The sequence below is a fragment of the Cinclus cinclus genome, chromosome 18 (genome assembly GCF_963662255.1).
Source record: "Cinclus cinclus chromosome 18, bCinCin1.1, whole genome shotgun sequence".
NCBI lineage: Eukaryota > Metazoa > Chordata > Aves > Passeriformes > Cinclidae > Cinclus > Cinclus cinclus.
The window spans coordinates 8395835-8412123 of record NC_085063.1 but is presented as its reverse complement, the minus strand read 5'-3'; the positions used below and the strand labels follow the sequence as shown (position 1 = coordinate 8412123).

The 16289-nt window shown below is 62.6% G+C and overlaps 2 protein-coding genes across 2 annotated transcripts; one reads left to right on the top strand and one right to left on the bottom strand.

Annotated features, from left to right (window-relative positions):
- Nucleotides 1-4069: 4069 nt before the first annotated feature.
- Nucleotides 4070-4969, bottom strand: SOX12 (SRY-box transcription factor 12). The gene has a single exon (XM_062505341.1). The coding sequence runs from the start codon at nucleotides 4967-4969 to the stop codon at nucleotides 4070-4072; it is 900 nt and encodes a 299-aa protein (XP_062361325.1).
- Nucleotides 4970-10912: 5943 nt separating this feature from the next.
- On the top strand, nucleotides 10913-13124 carry REM1 (RRAD and GEM like GTPase 1). Its single transcript, XM_062505088.1, has 4 exons — nucleotides 10913-11222; nucleotides 11376-11473; nucleotides 12474-12663; nucleotides 12847-13124. Exons 1-4 carry the CDS (start codon nucleotides 10913-10915, stop codon nucleotides 13122-13124), a joined length of 876 nt encoding a protein of 291 aa, XP_062361072.1.
- Nucleotides 13125-16289: the final 3165 nt, after the last annotated feature.

Here is a 16289-nt window from a genome sequence, read left to right as displayed (position 1 = left end):
AGAGCCCCGTGTGGCCCTGACCTTTGGTAAGGTCGGGGGGACAGCGGTGCTGGTCAGTGAGCTCTGACTATGGCTGTGCCATGGTCCCCCCCTGCTGCCAGCAGTGCCCCCACGCAGAGACAATTCCATTGCCGGGGGCTGCAGTGACGCCACACGGGAACGCCGCTTCCCTGGGCGGTGCTGGGGACTCTCCCGTGGGTGCAGTCTGCAGACTTGGGGCGTCACCACGGCATGGGCAACCCCTGCACTTCTCCCTCCCTTGGGGACAGCCCGGTCCCCAGCAGCGCCGGGGCAGCAGGAGGGGCTGGCAGTACCCGGGGATGCTCTGGGCTCCTCTTGTTGCCGTGGCAACAGCTGCGGTGAGACTGGGGGCGGGGGTCTGGGTGTGATGCAAGTGGTGCCTGACCTCGTGGCCCCCTGTGGGGGCCTCCGGTGGGTCTGGATTAGCACCCCCGGTTCCCTCCCTCTCGGGTTCCCCCCCCCCCCCCCCCCCGATTGCCCTCTGTCCCCTCCCCCTGGCTGAACGGAGTTGGGGGCGGTGCCGGGATTGCCCATACACACGGGTGGGGCGAGGGGCTGTATATGCACGGCACATACGTGCACATACATGCACATGCTCACACTGCTCCCAGGGACGCCCAGCCTACATTGACTGAGGAGGATGAACCTCCCCTATGCGGGAGAGCCCATAGGAACCGGGGCTCAAGGTGGAAACTGATATGCCTGGGATCTGGATGCTGGCCACTGGGAATCCCACATCTCCCTGGGGACCTCACATAGGCCTGGGAACCCCAAATTCCCCCGGGAGGAGTGAGGCAGCACAGAAGGAGCCAGAGCCGTGGGGAGCAGACCAACACACTTTATTCCATAATCACAACAGTCAGGATCATTGTTAGCCGAGGTTCTGCAGAGCAAGGGCCAGCCGTGTCACACCCCAAGGCAGACCCAGATGGGGTCATCACTGCCCCTCGGCTAAAATCCTGTTTCTCCAAGATAACAGACACAGGGACCCTTCACTAACACAACACTACAAAGGTGACCCCGAGCGCTGGCGCCCATCCGCAGGCTGCGCAGGGCCCTGCCAGCTCCGGGGACCCCCGGCCCACTCGGCCGCCGCCAGGGCAGCTGCTTCCTGAGAGAGGTTTGGTTTATTTTTATTATTTATTATTACTATTATTATTATTATTCGCTTTGTCTGGAGTGATGACGGGATGTCGCACGCGCACGCACACACGCTCGCACACGCATGCCAGCCAGCACCGGGCAGCGGGGGCGCAGCGGGAGGGGGCCGCACGCTGGGAGGGGTCTCTAAGCACTACAACCACACGGCACAGAAAATCCACCACTGTCCACGACGGTTCTCCCTGACAAACACACCCGGCGAGACTCGAGGAGGGGGACAGGGGTGAGGACGGGGACAAAGCGGATGATGTTGTGCTTGCGGCCAGGGCAGGAGACCCCGGCGCTGGCTCCGGTTCTGGCACTGACCCAGAACCTGCTCCTGAGGAAATATTTCGCCTGACAGTCTATGGAGGGATCACCCTGGCTCAAGGGTGATGCACAGCACATCGGGGACCACTGGGACCCCCTAGGAACAGAAGCTGAGCCCTGAGCTGCAGGCTCAGCAAAGCACACATGTGATGCGAGACCCTCAGTGTGGCCTCAGGCCTTGCTGGTACCTGGGGGCTTTGGCTTCCCCATGGACAGGGATGGAGGGCAGGTGACTGTCAGCCTCAGCGCCCTCCCTGAGAACCCCTGGCCACAGCATGGGGTGGCTGTGCACCCCAAGAAGGCACCGAGGTGCTGGGTGAGATCCCTGTGTGTCAGAGAGCTCTGGGGCCGCCGGACCCCATGGGAACCCCAAACCCGGCTCACGCATGGGAGGGGGCGTTAGATGCTCCTGGCGCGGGGCTGCCCAGGGGGTGGGAAGGCTAAGTCCCCCCGAGGCGGCGGTGAGGCGGGAGCAGGCTGCCAGAATCACGGCTGTCCCGGCGCTTATTTGGCTTTTCCACCTTTGGGGGCGGGACTGGATCCGGTGGGGGACGGCCGGGGAGGGAGGGGACGCAGAGAAGAGGACGCGCTCTATCCAGGGAACACGTGTCTGATGCGTGATGCCCGCCTGGCTCCGCAGGCTGGCACCCGCACGGGGGTACCGAAACACCGTGGCTAATGCCAACACACACGCACAGCTACCGCTACACACCGACACATCTACACTGCTGATGGTTGACCATCGCGGGGGGCCTCGAGAGGCCCCCCAGGAACTGGGTTGGAGGACATCAAGCATCCCTGCAAAGGGCCCGGGGACACACCCCTCCCTGCGCTGCAGCGCCTATCCCCACGGCTGAGCCAGGGCCACCAGCAGCTCCAGCAGCAGGGCCACGCACCTACTCCGAGGCACCTTTAGGACATGGGAGGGGAATGTCCTTCCCCTGGTCACAGCTCAGTCCAGCCTGACAACAAGAGGCAGGTACAGGGTAGCCTGTGACTGGGGGAACCGGCAGCCCGAAAACAGGGAGGCAGAGCCCCAGGCAGCTGTGCTTCGCAGCACCCCACCGGCAGGGAAGGGTCCAAGGGGCCCCCCCACAAACCCAGAGCCCTTGGGGAATCGGGGTCATGGGGGGCTACAGGGGCTGCTTCAAGCAGGGGTTGTTGCTGAGCCCAGCACAGCTCTCGCAGTCGCTGCCAGCCCCAGCCATGACCACGTCCCCAGAGATGTGTGAGGTCCCCACCCAGCACAGCTGTACCAGAGCGCAGCTCCTGCCCCCCCAGCCACAGCCTGCGGCAGCTGCCGAGCCAGCACTGCAGCCACGTGCTCCCGGCAGTGGGAGGAGGCAGCTGTCGCAGAAAGGAGCCATTAGGAAAAGCAAAGAAAATCCCAGCTGGAGGAGTCGCTGCAGCGGCATCTTTCCTGCCAGCATGCCCCTGCTTCTTGGCGTGGCCGGCAGCGGAGCCCAGCGTGGTGCTGTGAGGAGTAGCCCTGTGCCAGAGCATCACCCACACCACACACACCCACCAGCACTGGCTGCAGCTGCTCTTGGACCAGTTTGGGTGGTTGCTTAAGGCAGATTTCCCACAGCTGCCCTTCCCGGCCACCCTGTCCTTCCATGGTGCTCCCTGCCATCCCGGCAGCACCACACGCCACGGCTGGGCATAATGACGCCCGGCTCCACTGGCCAAGGTCAGCCAGCCCACAGCACGTCCTGCATGGGCACAGGCACCAAGGTTAAAATGAGGGCTGGCTGTTTAGTGATGGGCTGGTCCCCATACAATTTTGGGGTGACTCCAAACACGGGCTCCCTCCGTGGTACAACTTTCGGTGCACAACTGCCTGGCGAAAGAAACAACGCAGGCTCCTGCGTCCACGTGCTCGTCACGTGTGTGCAACTTCACTCTTCCAAAAGAGAGTGGCGGGGAGCACGCGCCACAGGGAAGGAGACGCTGCTGTGGGACACTGAACCCCCAAAGCCAGGGACCCCTCACAATATAGGGAGTTGGGAAGGGACGGTTTGGCATGGCTCGGCATCCCTCCCCAAGGGCTGCAAAGAGGAAGAGGAGAAAATTGAAGCCATGCATTCAATGCAGTCAAAAACCAAACGGAATCAGCCATTCTCCATGGGATGGGGAAGGTGGGGTGGGCACCAAGAGCTGGGGTGGCGTGGATGCTCCTGCTTCCTGGAGAGCGGGAGGGCACACGGTGCTGGCAGAGATGGGAGCACCCGGGAGCAGCCGTGGCTGTCAGCACCGGGGCCATGGGGGAAAGCGGCCGGGTGTGACAATGAAAACCCGATGAGATGCATTTCACGGACAAATAACCGCGGCGGGCAGCCATGCGTCCTGTGGGCACGAGGCGAAGAGTCAGACAGACAGACGGATGGAGAATGGGTGTGTGCCAGGGGGTAGGGGGAGCAGGGCCTCTGCCTTCCAGCAGCTTCAAGGCAAAATACCTGATTCCTGCATGTAAACAGCTGGTTTCGGTTTGTTTGTTTTTTTTTTTTCCTGGGTTGTTTTTGATATGACCTGATTGCGGATGAAAATAAAAATGAGCGTTACCTGCAGAGAGTGGGACTCAGTAGGTAAAGACCAAGTCCGAGATGCTGGACATGAGCCAGTCCCCTGCTATCATCTCCGTCACCTCGGGCGTGCAATAGTCCGGGAACTCGAAGTGCGAGGAGCCTCCCCGCGGGTAGAGGTCATGGTCCTTGTCCAAGACGGACCAGTCCAGAGCACCACAGGTGGCACTGGGAGGAGCCCGCCCGGGCATGATCCCCAGCAGCTCTTCCTCCAGCTCCTCGTCGGAGGAGCTGAAGGAAGAGGGAGGGGACCCAGCCGACATAGGAGAGGGGGACCCACTCTCTGGGGACCTCCCTGGCTCCAGGCAGGGTGTGCTAGGGCTCAGGGGTGCAGGGGGCTCCTGGGGGCTGTGCTCCCCGTCGGGTGCCGGGTGCCAGGCAGCCGTGCCAGGCACCACAGGGCTGTCCTCAGCGGGCACCTCTGCTGCGGGCTCCTGCGGGGTGTCGGGGCCGGTGGGCAGCTTGGCGGGCTGCCTGCGGCTGGCAGAGACACGGCCCAACACGGAGGGCTTGATCTTCACTGGGAGCCGCGGGCGGGCTGCTCCGGTGCCCACCTTGCCCTTTTTCCGAGGCCGGTACTTGTAGTCGGGGTAGTCAGCCATGTGCTTGAGGCGCAGGCGCTCGGCCTCCCTGACAAAGGGAATCTTCTCGGAGTCGTGGAGGAGCTGCCAGCGCCGGCCCAGGCGCTTGGAGATCTCGGCATTGTGCATGTCGGGCCACTGGTCCATGATCTTGCGGCGCTCATGTTGGGACCACACCATGAAGGCGTTCATGGGTCGCTTGATGTGCCCGCTCGGCGTCTTGCACCAGGCGGGCTCGCTGTCACGGGCGGGCAGCGGGGCACAGGGCTCCCGCCGAGCCTCCGCGCCCCGGCCCCGCGGGCCGCGCTGCACCATCCCGGAGCCGCGTACCCCGCCGCCGCCTCCGCCTCTTCCTCCTCCCCTCCCGCCGCCGCCTCCCTGCCCGCCGCCGCCTCCCCGCCCGCCGCTACGCGCCGCGCCGCGCCGCCCCCATTGTGCGGAGCGGGCGGCGGCGGGGCGGGGCGCAGGCGGCCGCGACGGGGCCCGGGGGCGCACGGCGGGGCCGGCTCCGCCGGGGGGGCGGCCGCGGAAATGCTCCGGAAGGGCCCCGGGATGGCCCGGTAGTCTCTGGCTCGGAGATACTCTGCAGCGGTGCTGTCTCGGAATGTTCTGCACCAGCCCGAGGATGCTCGGGAATGCCCTGTAGCACCTCAAGGATGCTCGGTACCGGTCTGAGGATGCTCTGGGATGCTCTGTAGCACCTCGATGATGCTCGGTACCAGTCTGAGGATGCTCCGGGATGCTCTGTACCGTCTCAGGGGTGCTCCTGCACCAACTCGGGGATGTTCGGCGGCGGCTTGAGGATGTTCCGGGATGCTCTGTACCGGCTCGGGGATGCTCCGCACTGCCCGGGGATGCTGCACGCCGTGAGGGCTCCGCCCCGGGGTTGCTCCGCTCCCCGCCGTTCCGGTGATGCCTCCCCGATTAAGTCGGCAGATGCCGCGGTCGGAAATGGTGTAGGGCGGTTGCGGCGGGTCCGGGTGCGGGTCGGGGGTGCGCGGGGGCGGTGCGGGAAGCCCGGGAGCCGCACGCCCCCCGGTGCCGCTCTTATAGACACGGCCGCCCCGCCCCCGCCGCCCCCGGTAAACACCGCCGAGCCGGGTCTGTCAATGGAGGACCCCGCCCCCCGCCGCCCATTGGCCGCGGGGCGGGGGGGGGCAGATCCCGCTCAGCCAATGGGCGCCCGCCGAGAGGGGTTGCTGGAGAGAATGGCAGGGCGGCACGCCCCGGTACCCCCGGTACCGCCCGGCTACCCGGCACGCCCCGGTACCCCGGTACTCCCCGCTACTCCTGGAGCCCACCGCGCTAGACACGGCACGCCCCTCTACCCCCCCCCGGTAACCCGGCACGCCTATGCCCCCGATATCACACCCGCTGCAGCCTCCAGTACCCCGACTCGAGCGGCACAGAACCGCCGGTGACACCCGGTACCTTCAGACAAGCGTTCCACTACGCTGGTACCTCTCTGCGCCCTCAGGGACCCACCCCCGGATGCTCCTGCTCCTGCCAGTAACACGCTGCTCCCCCGGTCTAGGCACCCCGAAGTCCCCGGTGACCCTGACATCCACACCCTCGGGAGCACCCACACCCCTCGCGGTTCGCCGGGAGCCCGTGCATGGGTCTGACCGGCCGGAATACCGAGTATCATCCCGGAATGCTGCGCTTGAACCCTGCCCTGCCAGCCCACCGGGCTCCCGGGTCACCCACTACGCCCGGTCGTCCGGGCAAAGCCCCGGCCGGGAACCGTCCGCGGGCCGCTCACTAAGGCTTGCACCGCTCGGCGCCACGCGTTATGAGAACACCGACGCCTTCGTGGACACGTCTCCGCCACCCATTCCAGCGTTGTCTCCCCGTGGGTCGGCCCCCGGCGGGGATGGGAGCGCCGGGCGGGGAACGCGCAGCCCACGAGGCGGACACGCGGCTCCCCGGTGCCACGAGTGGGACCACGCCCATCCCGGTCAGGCCCCGCCCCCTCCGCTGGGCGGCACCAATGGGGCGGCGGCGGCGGCGCTGTTGCCCCGGTGACCGCGGGCTGCCCGCCGGGGGCCGCGCCCATTGGTTGTCGCCGCCGCGCGCGGCCCCGCCGGAGGCCGCGCCCATTGGCTGCGCCGCCGCCGGCAGTTGCTGTGGTGACAGGGGACCGCGCGGGGCCGCGCCCGACCCGACCGGGCACCGCGACTGACCGGGCACCACGGGCTGCCGCCGTCCTGCGGTCTGAGCGGGAACCGTGGCCTGTCCCGACCCTGCCGGTTGCCCCGACGTTGCGGCCAGCCGAGACACCGGGGCCTGCCCTCCCGCCGGCCCGGCCCGGCCCGCAGCCCCCGGCGCTGCCCACGCCATCCCGGAGCCGCGCTGCGTGGGGAACACTACACAGTTCTCCACCGCGGCTTTGCACCGGACCTGCGGGCGGCACGTCCCCGAGCCGCTCCCGCTCGGTATAGCCGGTCATGCCCGGTACCGGTCACCCGCATGGCCCTGGCAAGGAGCACCCTCTCGGTTGCTCCCACATAGCTCCGGTCTTCGCTGCCACCCCGCCGGCAGGACCGGCTGGCTGCACGTTAGCACGGAACGCCCGTGGCGTCGAGCAGCTCTGCGGAGCCGGAGATGGCTGTCCATCCCCGTTGGTGTCATGCACCGGGCCCGCCTCTACCGGTGCTCCCCGGGACGGCCGTTCTTCTGCTCCCTCCCGGCCTCGGCCATCCCACAAGCAGCCCGGGGCCAGTCCCGCCGGGCTGCTCCGGTTGCCACAGCTGTTTCCAGCCCCGGACACCCAGCCCCTGCCCGGTGGATCCCGTTCCGGTGAGCCTGTCCCGCTGCGGTGCCGGGGCGGAGCCGGCAGGGGGCGTCCCTTCCGCCCGTTCCCGTGAGCCCGGGCCCCGCCCGGTTCCCGAGCTCACTCGCACTGGCCGCGGGGACCGACTCGGGTTACGGGGGACACGGGGCATCCCCAGAGGTTTCAGCGAAGAGGGGTTCCTGGGGGGCGATGGGGCCCGGGGTTCCCCGGAGGGCAGAGGATGGTGAGGATCAATGGGATGTAGGGGTGTCCCAGGAGGCACGGAGGCTGACAAACGGACAAAAGAGAGAGCCGGGAGGAGTTCCCCATAGACCGCCAGCAGTATCACCCCTGCAACAGCCTACTAAATCCGTTCCTCCATACTGCCCCTGGCTCCCGCTGGCTGCTAGAGCACCACTCTGCTTCCCAGAGCCATTCCTGTGTGGAGTGGCACCAGGCACAGTGACAGATTCCTCCGTGCTGCCAGTGCCAGCAGCAGTGCCTGAGGGTAAGGTCAGGGTTGGTGCAAGGGGAATTTCCCAGCTCTTAGGAATCAGCAGTAACTGTATTTCTCCCTGTGCAGAGGATGAAGGCAGTGGTGCAGACCTGCTGTCAGAACTGACTGGACACAGTGAGGGCAGAACTCCAGGAAATAGAAAAAAAAAAAAAAAAACAATGGAAAATAATCTGGGAAACTACTTGCTCACATCACCGTGGAATGAGTCTATACAGTCATGTTACCTTTGCTTTCCATCCTCGGTTAAAGACACTGTGTTGATCTTATAAATGTCAAACAATTCCATATCTGAGAATGAATCCCATTTGCCCTGTGGGGATGATCTTCCCATCAGCCTGCCAGGAGGGAGAGAGCCCTGTGACACATGGTAACCTGTGCTTGGGGGGAAGGGAGTATCTGCTCCTGGGATCATTCCTTTCTGGTGTATCCCAGCTCCTGCCCCCTGGGTACACAGGCTTTTCTTTCATGAAAATACCACCCTGTTGGGCAGACACTCAGCCAGCAGAGCAGCAGTGGTGTGGGTGTCAAGGGGGCTGGATCTCCTGCACCAGGGTATGGGTATGGCTGTAGCTATGGAGGCACGAGATGAGGGAGGAGAAAAGCCTGGAACATGTCAGGAGGGAGGAGGCAAGTGGCTGCGTGATAGATAGATGAGTGGAACTTAATTTTTTTTCTGTTTTAAAAAAAAATTATAAAAAGGGGAATTAATTAGCCTCAGCAGCTGGTGGGGCCGGGGTTACTGAGGGTGGATGGGAGAAGAGTTAAAAATAGCAGGAAGGCCCAAGTGGAAAGTTTCTGTAACATCACAAGTCAGGCATTTGGTGCTTACCCGCCCTGACAGGCGGGAGCCTGTGCCAGAGCCCTCTCCACCATCCTCAGCCCTTTCCCACTGACCTCCCTGCAACTTTTCACACGACATCACCAGCCCTCCGTTTTGCTAATTAACCCTTTGCTTCCAGACACTGGACTTGCATCTTGAAAGAGTAAAATCCACCACAAATTGCTCAGCCTGGGAATGCGAGGGTACAGAGGAGCACAGCACTCGTGCTGGCCCTCCCTGGGTCCCTGCATATTGCTGGCAGTGTGTGGAGCCCAGGGGAGCTGTAACCCCCCCCGTATCCATTCCTATCTGCATTTCAGCTTCCCCTCTTTAAAAATCTTCCTGTTTCCAGAGGTTCTGGGTGGAATTCACTGGTAGGTCTGAGCTCTGTGCTGGATGCACAGTTTGTCCTCGTCTGAGACGGAGACGGATGAGGCAGCTCTGAGCAAGCCCAGCTTGCTACACTTGTCCCCACTGCAAGAAAGCAGATGTACCTGGCTGCTCCAACGGGCTTTCTCTGCTTCTGTTTGTATTTCAGCATTGACAATGACAGCTGCTGTATTCATTCCTTCTCCCTCTCAGAGCCCCAGGAGTTGTGTCTGGCTTTGCTGCTCTGGGAAGGCTGGCAGGAGCTGAGCCTGCCATACAGAGGGTGGTCTGAGGGTGCTGGAGCAGGGCTTGAGCTGGAACTAATTTTGGTGGTTGGCAGAGTGGTCAGTGACTGTGGCAGACCATGAGGGGGAAGAAAATACTGCTGGATTGACTGGGGCTCAGGTTTGGGCTGGTTTACACTAAACAGGAGCTGGGCACTACCCTAGTTTAAAAGTGTTTCCCTCTTTCTCTAGCTGTTTGCATGGTCCTGGGTCCCAGAACAAGCATTTGGGCTGACCCCACTGAAAGCCAGTGCAGGACCCTGGGGATATAGAGAGGGTGGCACAGTTGACACAGGGCAGGCTTCCCTCCACCCACATTGTGCTCCCTGATGACAGGACTGCCATGCAGGGAACAGGACACCTCTGAGCACAGACCATCTGAGCAGTCACCCTGCTCCTGCTTCTGTTACTCCTCTATGCTTTGCCCGTCCTAACTCTGTTCTCTCTCAGGTCTATGCTGGGTAGTGAGGTGGTCCTCAGCATTCCCACCAAGGAGGGACACTTGTCTGATGTCACTCATCTGATGACAGCCCCTTGCCCAGTGCCTGGAGTGGCCAGGCTTGGATGAGGTGCCAAGCTGACTCTATTGCCTTCAGCCCTTCTTCCCCCCAGTCCTGCTCAGCACCTTGGGCATTTGCTGATGTGGTTTTATGGCACAATAAAACCTGTTATTGTTACTGTTATTCCTGCCCTTCCCATCGCTGTTCTCTGATCATGAGGGATGTCCTGGAACCAGCCCTGGTGCCATGAGGTTCTGCCAGTATATCCCAGTCTGGGTGGACTGGTGACCCAGTGTAGGGTCAGAACAGTGTCTGCACTGAGACACTTCTGCCGGTACCTGGGATCAACAGACAAGTTCAAATAAAAACAGCTCCTGCAATTGCCCGTGCCAGGAGACCCCTCAGCCTTGTATTCCATCACTGCATTTTGGAGACGGAGCTGCAAAGTCAGGCTCCGGGCTTCTAGGTCCTGAAAAAGCTCATCCCCCCCTGGGCAGGTCAGGATCGGATTGGGCTCGGCTTGCTCCTTCCCTGGCGGAACCGAGCCAGGGGTGGCGAGACCACGGCCGGGAACCGGGGTGACACTGCTCCACACAGGCCCGAAGCGCATCCCGCAGCATCCCGATGTAACCCTTGCTCCCCATGACCGAGGTACGGGTCCCGGGGGAATTCTCCGTTCCCCGGCACCGCAGATCCTGAGACCTCGAGGACCGGGACGGGGCGGCTGGGCCGGGCCGAGGCTGGCGCTGACGGGGGTGTGTCCGGCAGGGGAGGGATCGGAGCGGCGAGGGGCTCCACCTCCCGGGGCTTAAAGCCCGGGGCAGACGGCGGTGCGGGTGTCCCGGGAAAGCTGTGCCCGAGTTGCCATCGGCTCAGGGCGGGTGCGGTCCCAGGAGCGGCAGCGGTGCGGCCGGGGACTGCCGGGTGCGGGTGCCCTTCGGGGCGACACCCACTCCCCCGCCCACCCTACGGCTCCCCTGCCCTTGGTGCTGGTGATGACTCTGAACACGCAGCCTGGCTGCAGGAGCCCTCTGCGACGGAGGGCCAGCACCCCGCTCCCGCGGCCGGGTGGCTCTGGGGCCACTTCGCGGGGTGAGCCCTGCCACCCCCAGCTCGGCCACACCGCCTCCGAGCCGGGCGGCAGGGCCCCCCGCGGCAGCTGCTCCCCCGACTCCTCGGGCTCCCCAAGCCTCAGGAAGCCCCGGTACCGAGTGGTGCTGCTGGGTGACCCCGGCGTGGGGAAGACCAGCCTGGTCAACCTCTTCGCCGGCGTCCAGGAGAGGGACCTGCTGGACCAGCATGGAGGTGGGTGTCTGGTGGGGAGATCTGCTGCAGGGTCACCTGCGGGGCATCCCGTGGCCCCATGATGGGACAAACGCACGTGCGATGAGGAGAGGAGCCCGGGACCCGGCTGTCTGGGAAGTGCGGCACTGACCGAGTTCACCTGGTGTCCCGCAGGGGCCGCGTACGAGCGCAGGCTGACCGTGGATGGCGAGGAGACTACTCTGCTGGTGCTGGACACCTGGGAGCCAGAGCAGCGGGTATGGTGGGGCTGGGTGTTGGACTGAGCCAGGATGTGCTCAGGCGCCATTGTATGGGCACAAGCGCTGTCTTGGGGCCTCTGAGTGCTTTGAAGGACAACCTGGGGCCCCCCTGTCCATGTCTTGGGCTCACCACTGTGGAACATGGGTTACACACTGGGTAAGACAGGCTGGGGTCACATCTCTGCCCAGCCCTGTGCCCACTCCTCCCGGGCATAGGAGGCTGCCCGCTGTGTTCTCACTGGTGTAGGTTCTTATATGATAACCCACTTCAAAATGAATGTAAATAGTTTGGGAATGGGGCTGAAGGATCCATGAGTGGGGGTAAATCCATGAGTTGGTATCACCAGCCAGAACACTTTAACGGATAGAACTGTGCCTCCAAGAGCCTGGCATAGGGCATTCCTCATGCCCAGAACATGAGGTATCTACAGAAATACCAGTGCTGCTGTTATTGCCTCCCTCCTTCTCTTCATGCCAGGGCCGTGCATTCCTGTATGTGCCACCAGGCAGCGAGTCCCCAGGGGTGGGGATGGAGTTGGTGCCCAAGCTGTGGACAGGAGTGCAGCACCCACATGCACTGAGGCTGTGTTTGGCACTAATCTGCACTGACCAGAGATGTCCCAGCACTGTAACACCCCACTTTTTTTTCCCACTATGGCTTATTCCCACACTGCCCAGCAGTGCCTTGATCATGCAGGGTGCAGCACCCACCACACTGTCCCAGGGCATTCTCAGAGGATTCACCCTCACCTCCCCACACCAAGCTGAGCCCAACAGCCCCAGTTTGTTGCTGATAGAGATAAAAACTCCCAAACACTCCCTTCAAAATCAAGAACTTTTAATCTGCATTTAATTAATAGGGTAACACATCTGTTCTCCATAGTGTGGGGGCTGGTGGGGTGTGCTGACAGGTCCCATCAGTGCAGGGTGCTCTGCTGTCCCCTGGAAGTGATCATGGCCATGGATTGGTGATATCTTGTTCCCCATGTGGTGACAGGGTGAGGAGAACCAGCGCCGTAGCCACTGCCTGCAGGTAGGGAACGCCTACATCATCGTTTACTCTGTCACTGACCGGGACAGCTTTGAGAGTGCCTCAGAGCTGCGCATCCAACTGCGCCGCGCGCGCCAGGCTGAGGACATCCCCATCATCCTGGTGGGCAACAAAACTGACCTGGTGCGGTGCCGTGAGGTGTCCGAGGAAGGTGAGTAGGGAGTGAAGGTTCTGGCTGGTGGAGACCCCTGAGGGAGCTCCGTGGCCAGCTGCTTCCCCTGCATCTGTCCCCTTGTCCCTGGACGTGCAGCTGCTGTTGTGCATGTGGCACTGCCCATCCCATAGCACTCGGGGTGCCAGCAGGGTCATGCATCTCCTTGCTCCTCCCTTGCAGAAGGCCAGGCCTGCGCCGCCGTCTTCGACTGCAAGTTCATTGAGACGTCGGCAGCTCTGCAGCACAACGTGGCTGAGCTCTTCGAGGGGGTGGTGCGGCAGATCCGCCTGCGCCAAGGGGGCAAAAAGTCCCAGCTGCACCCCACGCCTGGCCAGAAGCACAAGGAAAGCCTCGCCAGCAGAGCCCGGCACTTCCTTGACAGGCTGGTGACCAGGAACAGCAGCAGAGTGGCCCTCAAAGTCCGTTCCAAGTCCTGCCATGACCTGTCTGTGCTCTGAGAGCCACACTCCTGTCTCTCCACATATGCCAGCTGGGACTCTGCTCTCTGCTACCAGTGTGGCCAGTGGCTCTGTGGAGAGCTCAGACAGGGCTGGAGTGATGCTGAGAGTTTGGATCTGTTTTCACTGGTGCTGAGGGATGCGAAGGTGCTCTGGATCCAGCCACTCCCCTCCAGGAGAGGGGATAAGTGGGACCAGGTCTGTGGAGTGGAGGATGGGATGGGTACCTGCACTTGGGGTGGTGAGATTTTGGATCACAGCTGCTCCTGCAGAGCCAGAGGTGAGGGGTTGCTGTGCCCCAGAGCAGGGCTGGAGGCTACCAGGAGTGTGGCAGGTCCTGCTCGCAGTGCCATCATTTGCAGGGCAGCAAGGACTGGCAAGGGCACAGTGGCATTGTCCATCTTGGACAGCCTGGAGCCTGGCTGGGAAGAGGGGACAGGGGAGCAGCAGTGGCATCACCTGGCACCCTGACCCTGCTGTGCCAGGGCTTTGTGCCATGTCTCACTGGCACCAGTGTTTCTGTGCTCTCTCTGTACTGGTGTGATGGGGAAACCCTTGATCTGCAGAATAAACTGCATCAGGGAGGTGCTGTTCTCTGCTGGGTCCCTGCCCTGGGGAGTCACATCCCAGAGCCACATGGTCAGATTGAAGCTCTCTTCCTTGCTTATGCCCAGAGCTGAGGATCTGCTTCCTGCTCTAGCCATTAGCCATCCCTGCTCCTCCATTAGCTGGAGTATCTTGGGGCAGGGAGAACCTCTGTTCAGGGCTTCCTTTGGCCACCCTTGGTGGAGATCCCAATTCCTCACTCAGTGGTCCAGCATCATTCCCTGTGAGGCCCCCTGCATTTCCCAGCTCTGGAAAAGCCTCTGGGAAGGGCTGAGCTCTGCTGAGCTGCAGGTTTAAAGCCCCTGAGCACCGTGAGAGCCACATCCTGGGCAGGGAGCAGGGCACTTGGTGGCTCTTGGTGCCCCAGGAAAGGACAGGGAGGAGGAGTCGAGCAGAATGGCACAGCCAGGAAGGGACGTGCTTGGCTGCAGCAAGCAGGGAGTGACCCTGGGTACCCAGGGAGGCAATGCTGGAGCTGTGTGGGCTTTGCCTGTTTGTTTTTAGGCTGTGCTGGCATCCAGCAGCTGGGACATCACAGGGGAACCTGCTCAGCATCCCGGGCTCGATGCCAGGGAGGATCAGCGGTGCCCTCCTACCCGGGTCGGGAGTTTCCACTCGCTCTGTGGTCAGACCGTGGGGAACCACTGGCTGTGGCTGGCACAAATGGAACACTGGGATGGGGCAGCACCCTGCTCCTATGGGAAACTAGTCTCTCCAGAGGTGCAAATCCCAAGCTTTGCCCTCAGAAACGGGGAGGTGGGTGCTCAGATTTTTTTCCATGCTGCTTAGTGCCCACGGCATTGCTGCTCCATCCTTCCTGCTGCCCTGCTCCTACTGCTCTGCCCTGGAGCTCCCGGCTCGCCGATTCCTGGTGCTGCTGGAGGCGATGCTGTGGTTCACACAGCGTCAGCCACGCCGGGGTTGGGGGCTGCACCCGAGGGACAGGAGCTCCTTGCTGCTGCCGGTCCCTCCCCCAGCTGCAGCTGGTGTTTCCCTGTGGCTGGAGACGGAGGAGGGGGGATATGGGATGGAAAGTTGGCAGCCAGCAGAGAGGGGAGCGGAAAGAATGAGCTCAAACCCAGAAAAATGCGGCCGTGCGGGAGGATGGGAGGAGTGGGAGGAGAGGCCAAGAGGGGCCACGGTGAGGCGCTGGGAAATGAAGCGAGGGTGGAAGGAGGGAGGGAGGGTGGAAGGAGGGAGGGAGGGTGGGAGGAGGAGGTGCTGGCAGGGGGCCAGGGACTGCCTGTGGCCCCCATCTGGGCCCGCTCCTGGGGAAGGTGGTGCCAGGTCTCGGTGGTACCAGCTGCTCCAGCGAGTGCTCTCAGGGCTATCCCAGTGCCATCTGTTTCTGTGTGGCCACTGGCTCCAGTGCTATCTGTCCCTGGGTGGCCATTGGTCCCAATGCCATCCATCCCTCGGTGGCCACCAGCCCTAGTACATTCTCCCCTTGTCCCATGGGCTCCTCGGTGCCACCAGCTCCGGTGCCCACCACCCTGCTCCCACCTCCACGGGACCCTGGGACAGTAGTCCTGGACTCCCTTATCTCGCTCTGCACAGCGATGCTGCCCCTTCGTGAGGATTCCCAAGGCAGGGTAGGATTTAGAAGGGAGCAGTGATGGGGTCAGGAGCTGTGCTGTGCCACAGCAGGCAGCAGGGTGGGATGCAGGGGGCTGGGTGGGCACACTGCCTTCTGCTGCCCATCCTTTTCCGTTCTGGGAACAGTCACAGGGAGATGGCAGCATCCCAGGCAGGAGGCCAACCCCGCAGAGCGGGGCTCCCAGGAGGCCTTCCCATCTGCCCTCCGCCTGAAATACGGAACTATGAATCACCCCGGTCCTGAAATAGATTCCTTTTATTTAAAATATAAAATTTAAAAGACACTTTAAAAAACCCTGAAGACTTGTGTTTTAATCCCTGCTGTGTTTTCCCATCTCCTGCCCATGGCTCAGATTTAAACTAGGGGCAGCACCATTTCACTGAGCTCAAATCTTCACCAGTTTTTGTTCCTCAGCAGACTTTCATCTCGGTGAGGAGAAGAAGGCTTGGTGGCACAGCCAACAGGCCAGTGGCTTGGAGTACGTGCGAGAAAAACACACATTTTGGCCAATTTTCCAGCAGAGCCCTGGTTCCCATCCAGCGCGTGGGGAGAATTTACTGCCATTTATAAGGCATTTTATAGAGGGGCTGTTTGCTGTGACCACGGGTGGGCTGGGAGCTGGGTTGAAGGGTTCCTAAGAACAGGGGTGCAGGTCCTTAGAAAACGCCGCAGTGCAGGAAAACCCAGCGCAGCCCAGGAACCCCCGACCCAACTCGCTGGGGAGGAGCTGCCACCTCCCCGCTCGTGCTCCAGGGGGGCTGCGGGAATGCGGGACCCCGGCCCGCAGGAACCTCCTCGGGCTTTCCCCCGCCCCTCACACAGGGAGGGCCGGGCAGGCCCCAGGCCGGGCTGGCGGTGCCGGGCTCTGCCCTTCTCCGGGCAGCGGAGCCGGCGGGGCGGGGCCGGCGTCAGCGCCGCCACGCGTGACGCACTTCCGGCCGGTAAGGGGACGTGTCGGTGCG

Coding starts and splice junctions, on each gene's coding strand:
- REM1 (XM_062505088.1), top strand. CDS start 10,913: ATGACTCTGAACACGCAGCCTGGCTGCAGGAGCCCTCTGCGACGGAGG. Junction 11,474..12,473: donor AGCGGGTATGGTGGGGCTGG/GTGTTGGACTGA, acceptor GAGGAGAACCAG/CGCCGTAGCCACTGCCTGCA. Junction 12,664..12,846: donor CCGTGAGGTGTCCGAGGAAG/GTGAGTAGGGAG, acceptor CCTCCCTTGCAG/AAGGCCAGGCCTGCGCCGCC.
- SOX12 (XM_062505341.1), bottom strand. CDS start 4,969: ATGGTGCAGCGCGGCCCGCGGGGCCGGGGCGCGGAGGCTCGGCGGGAG.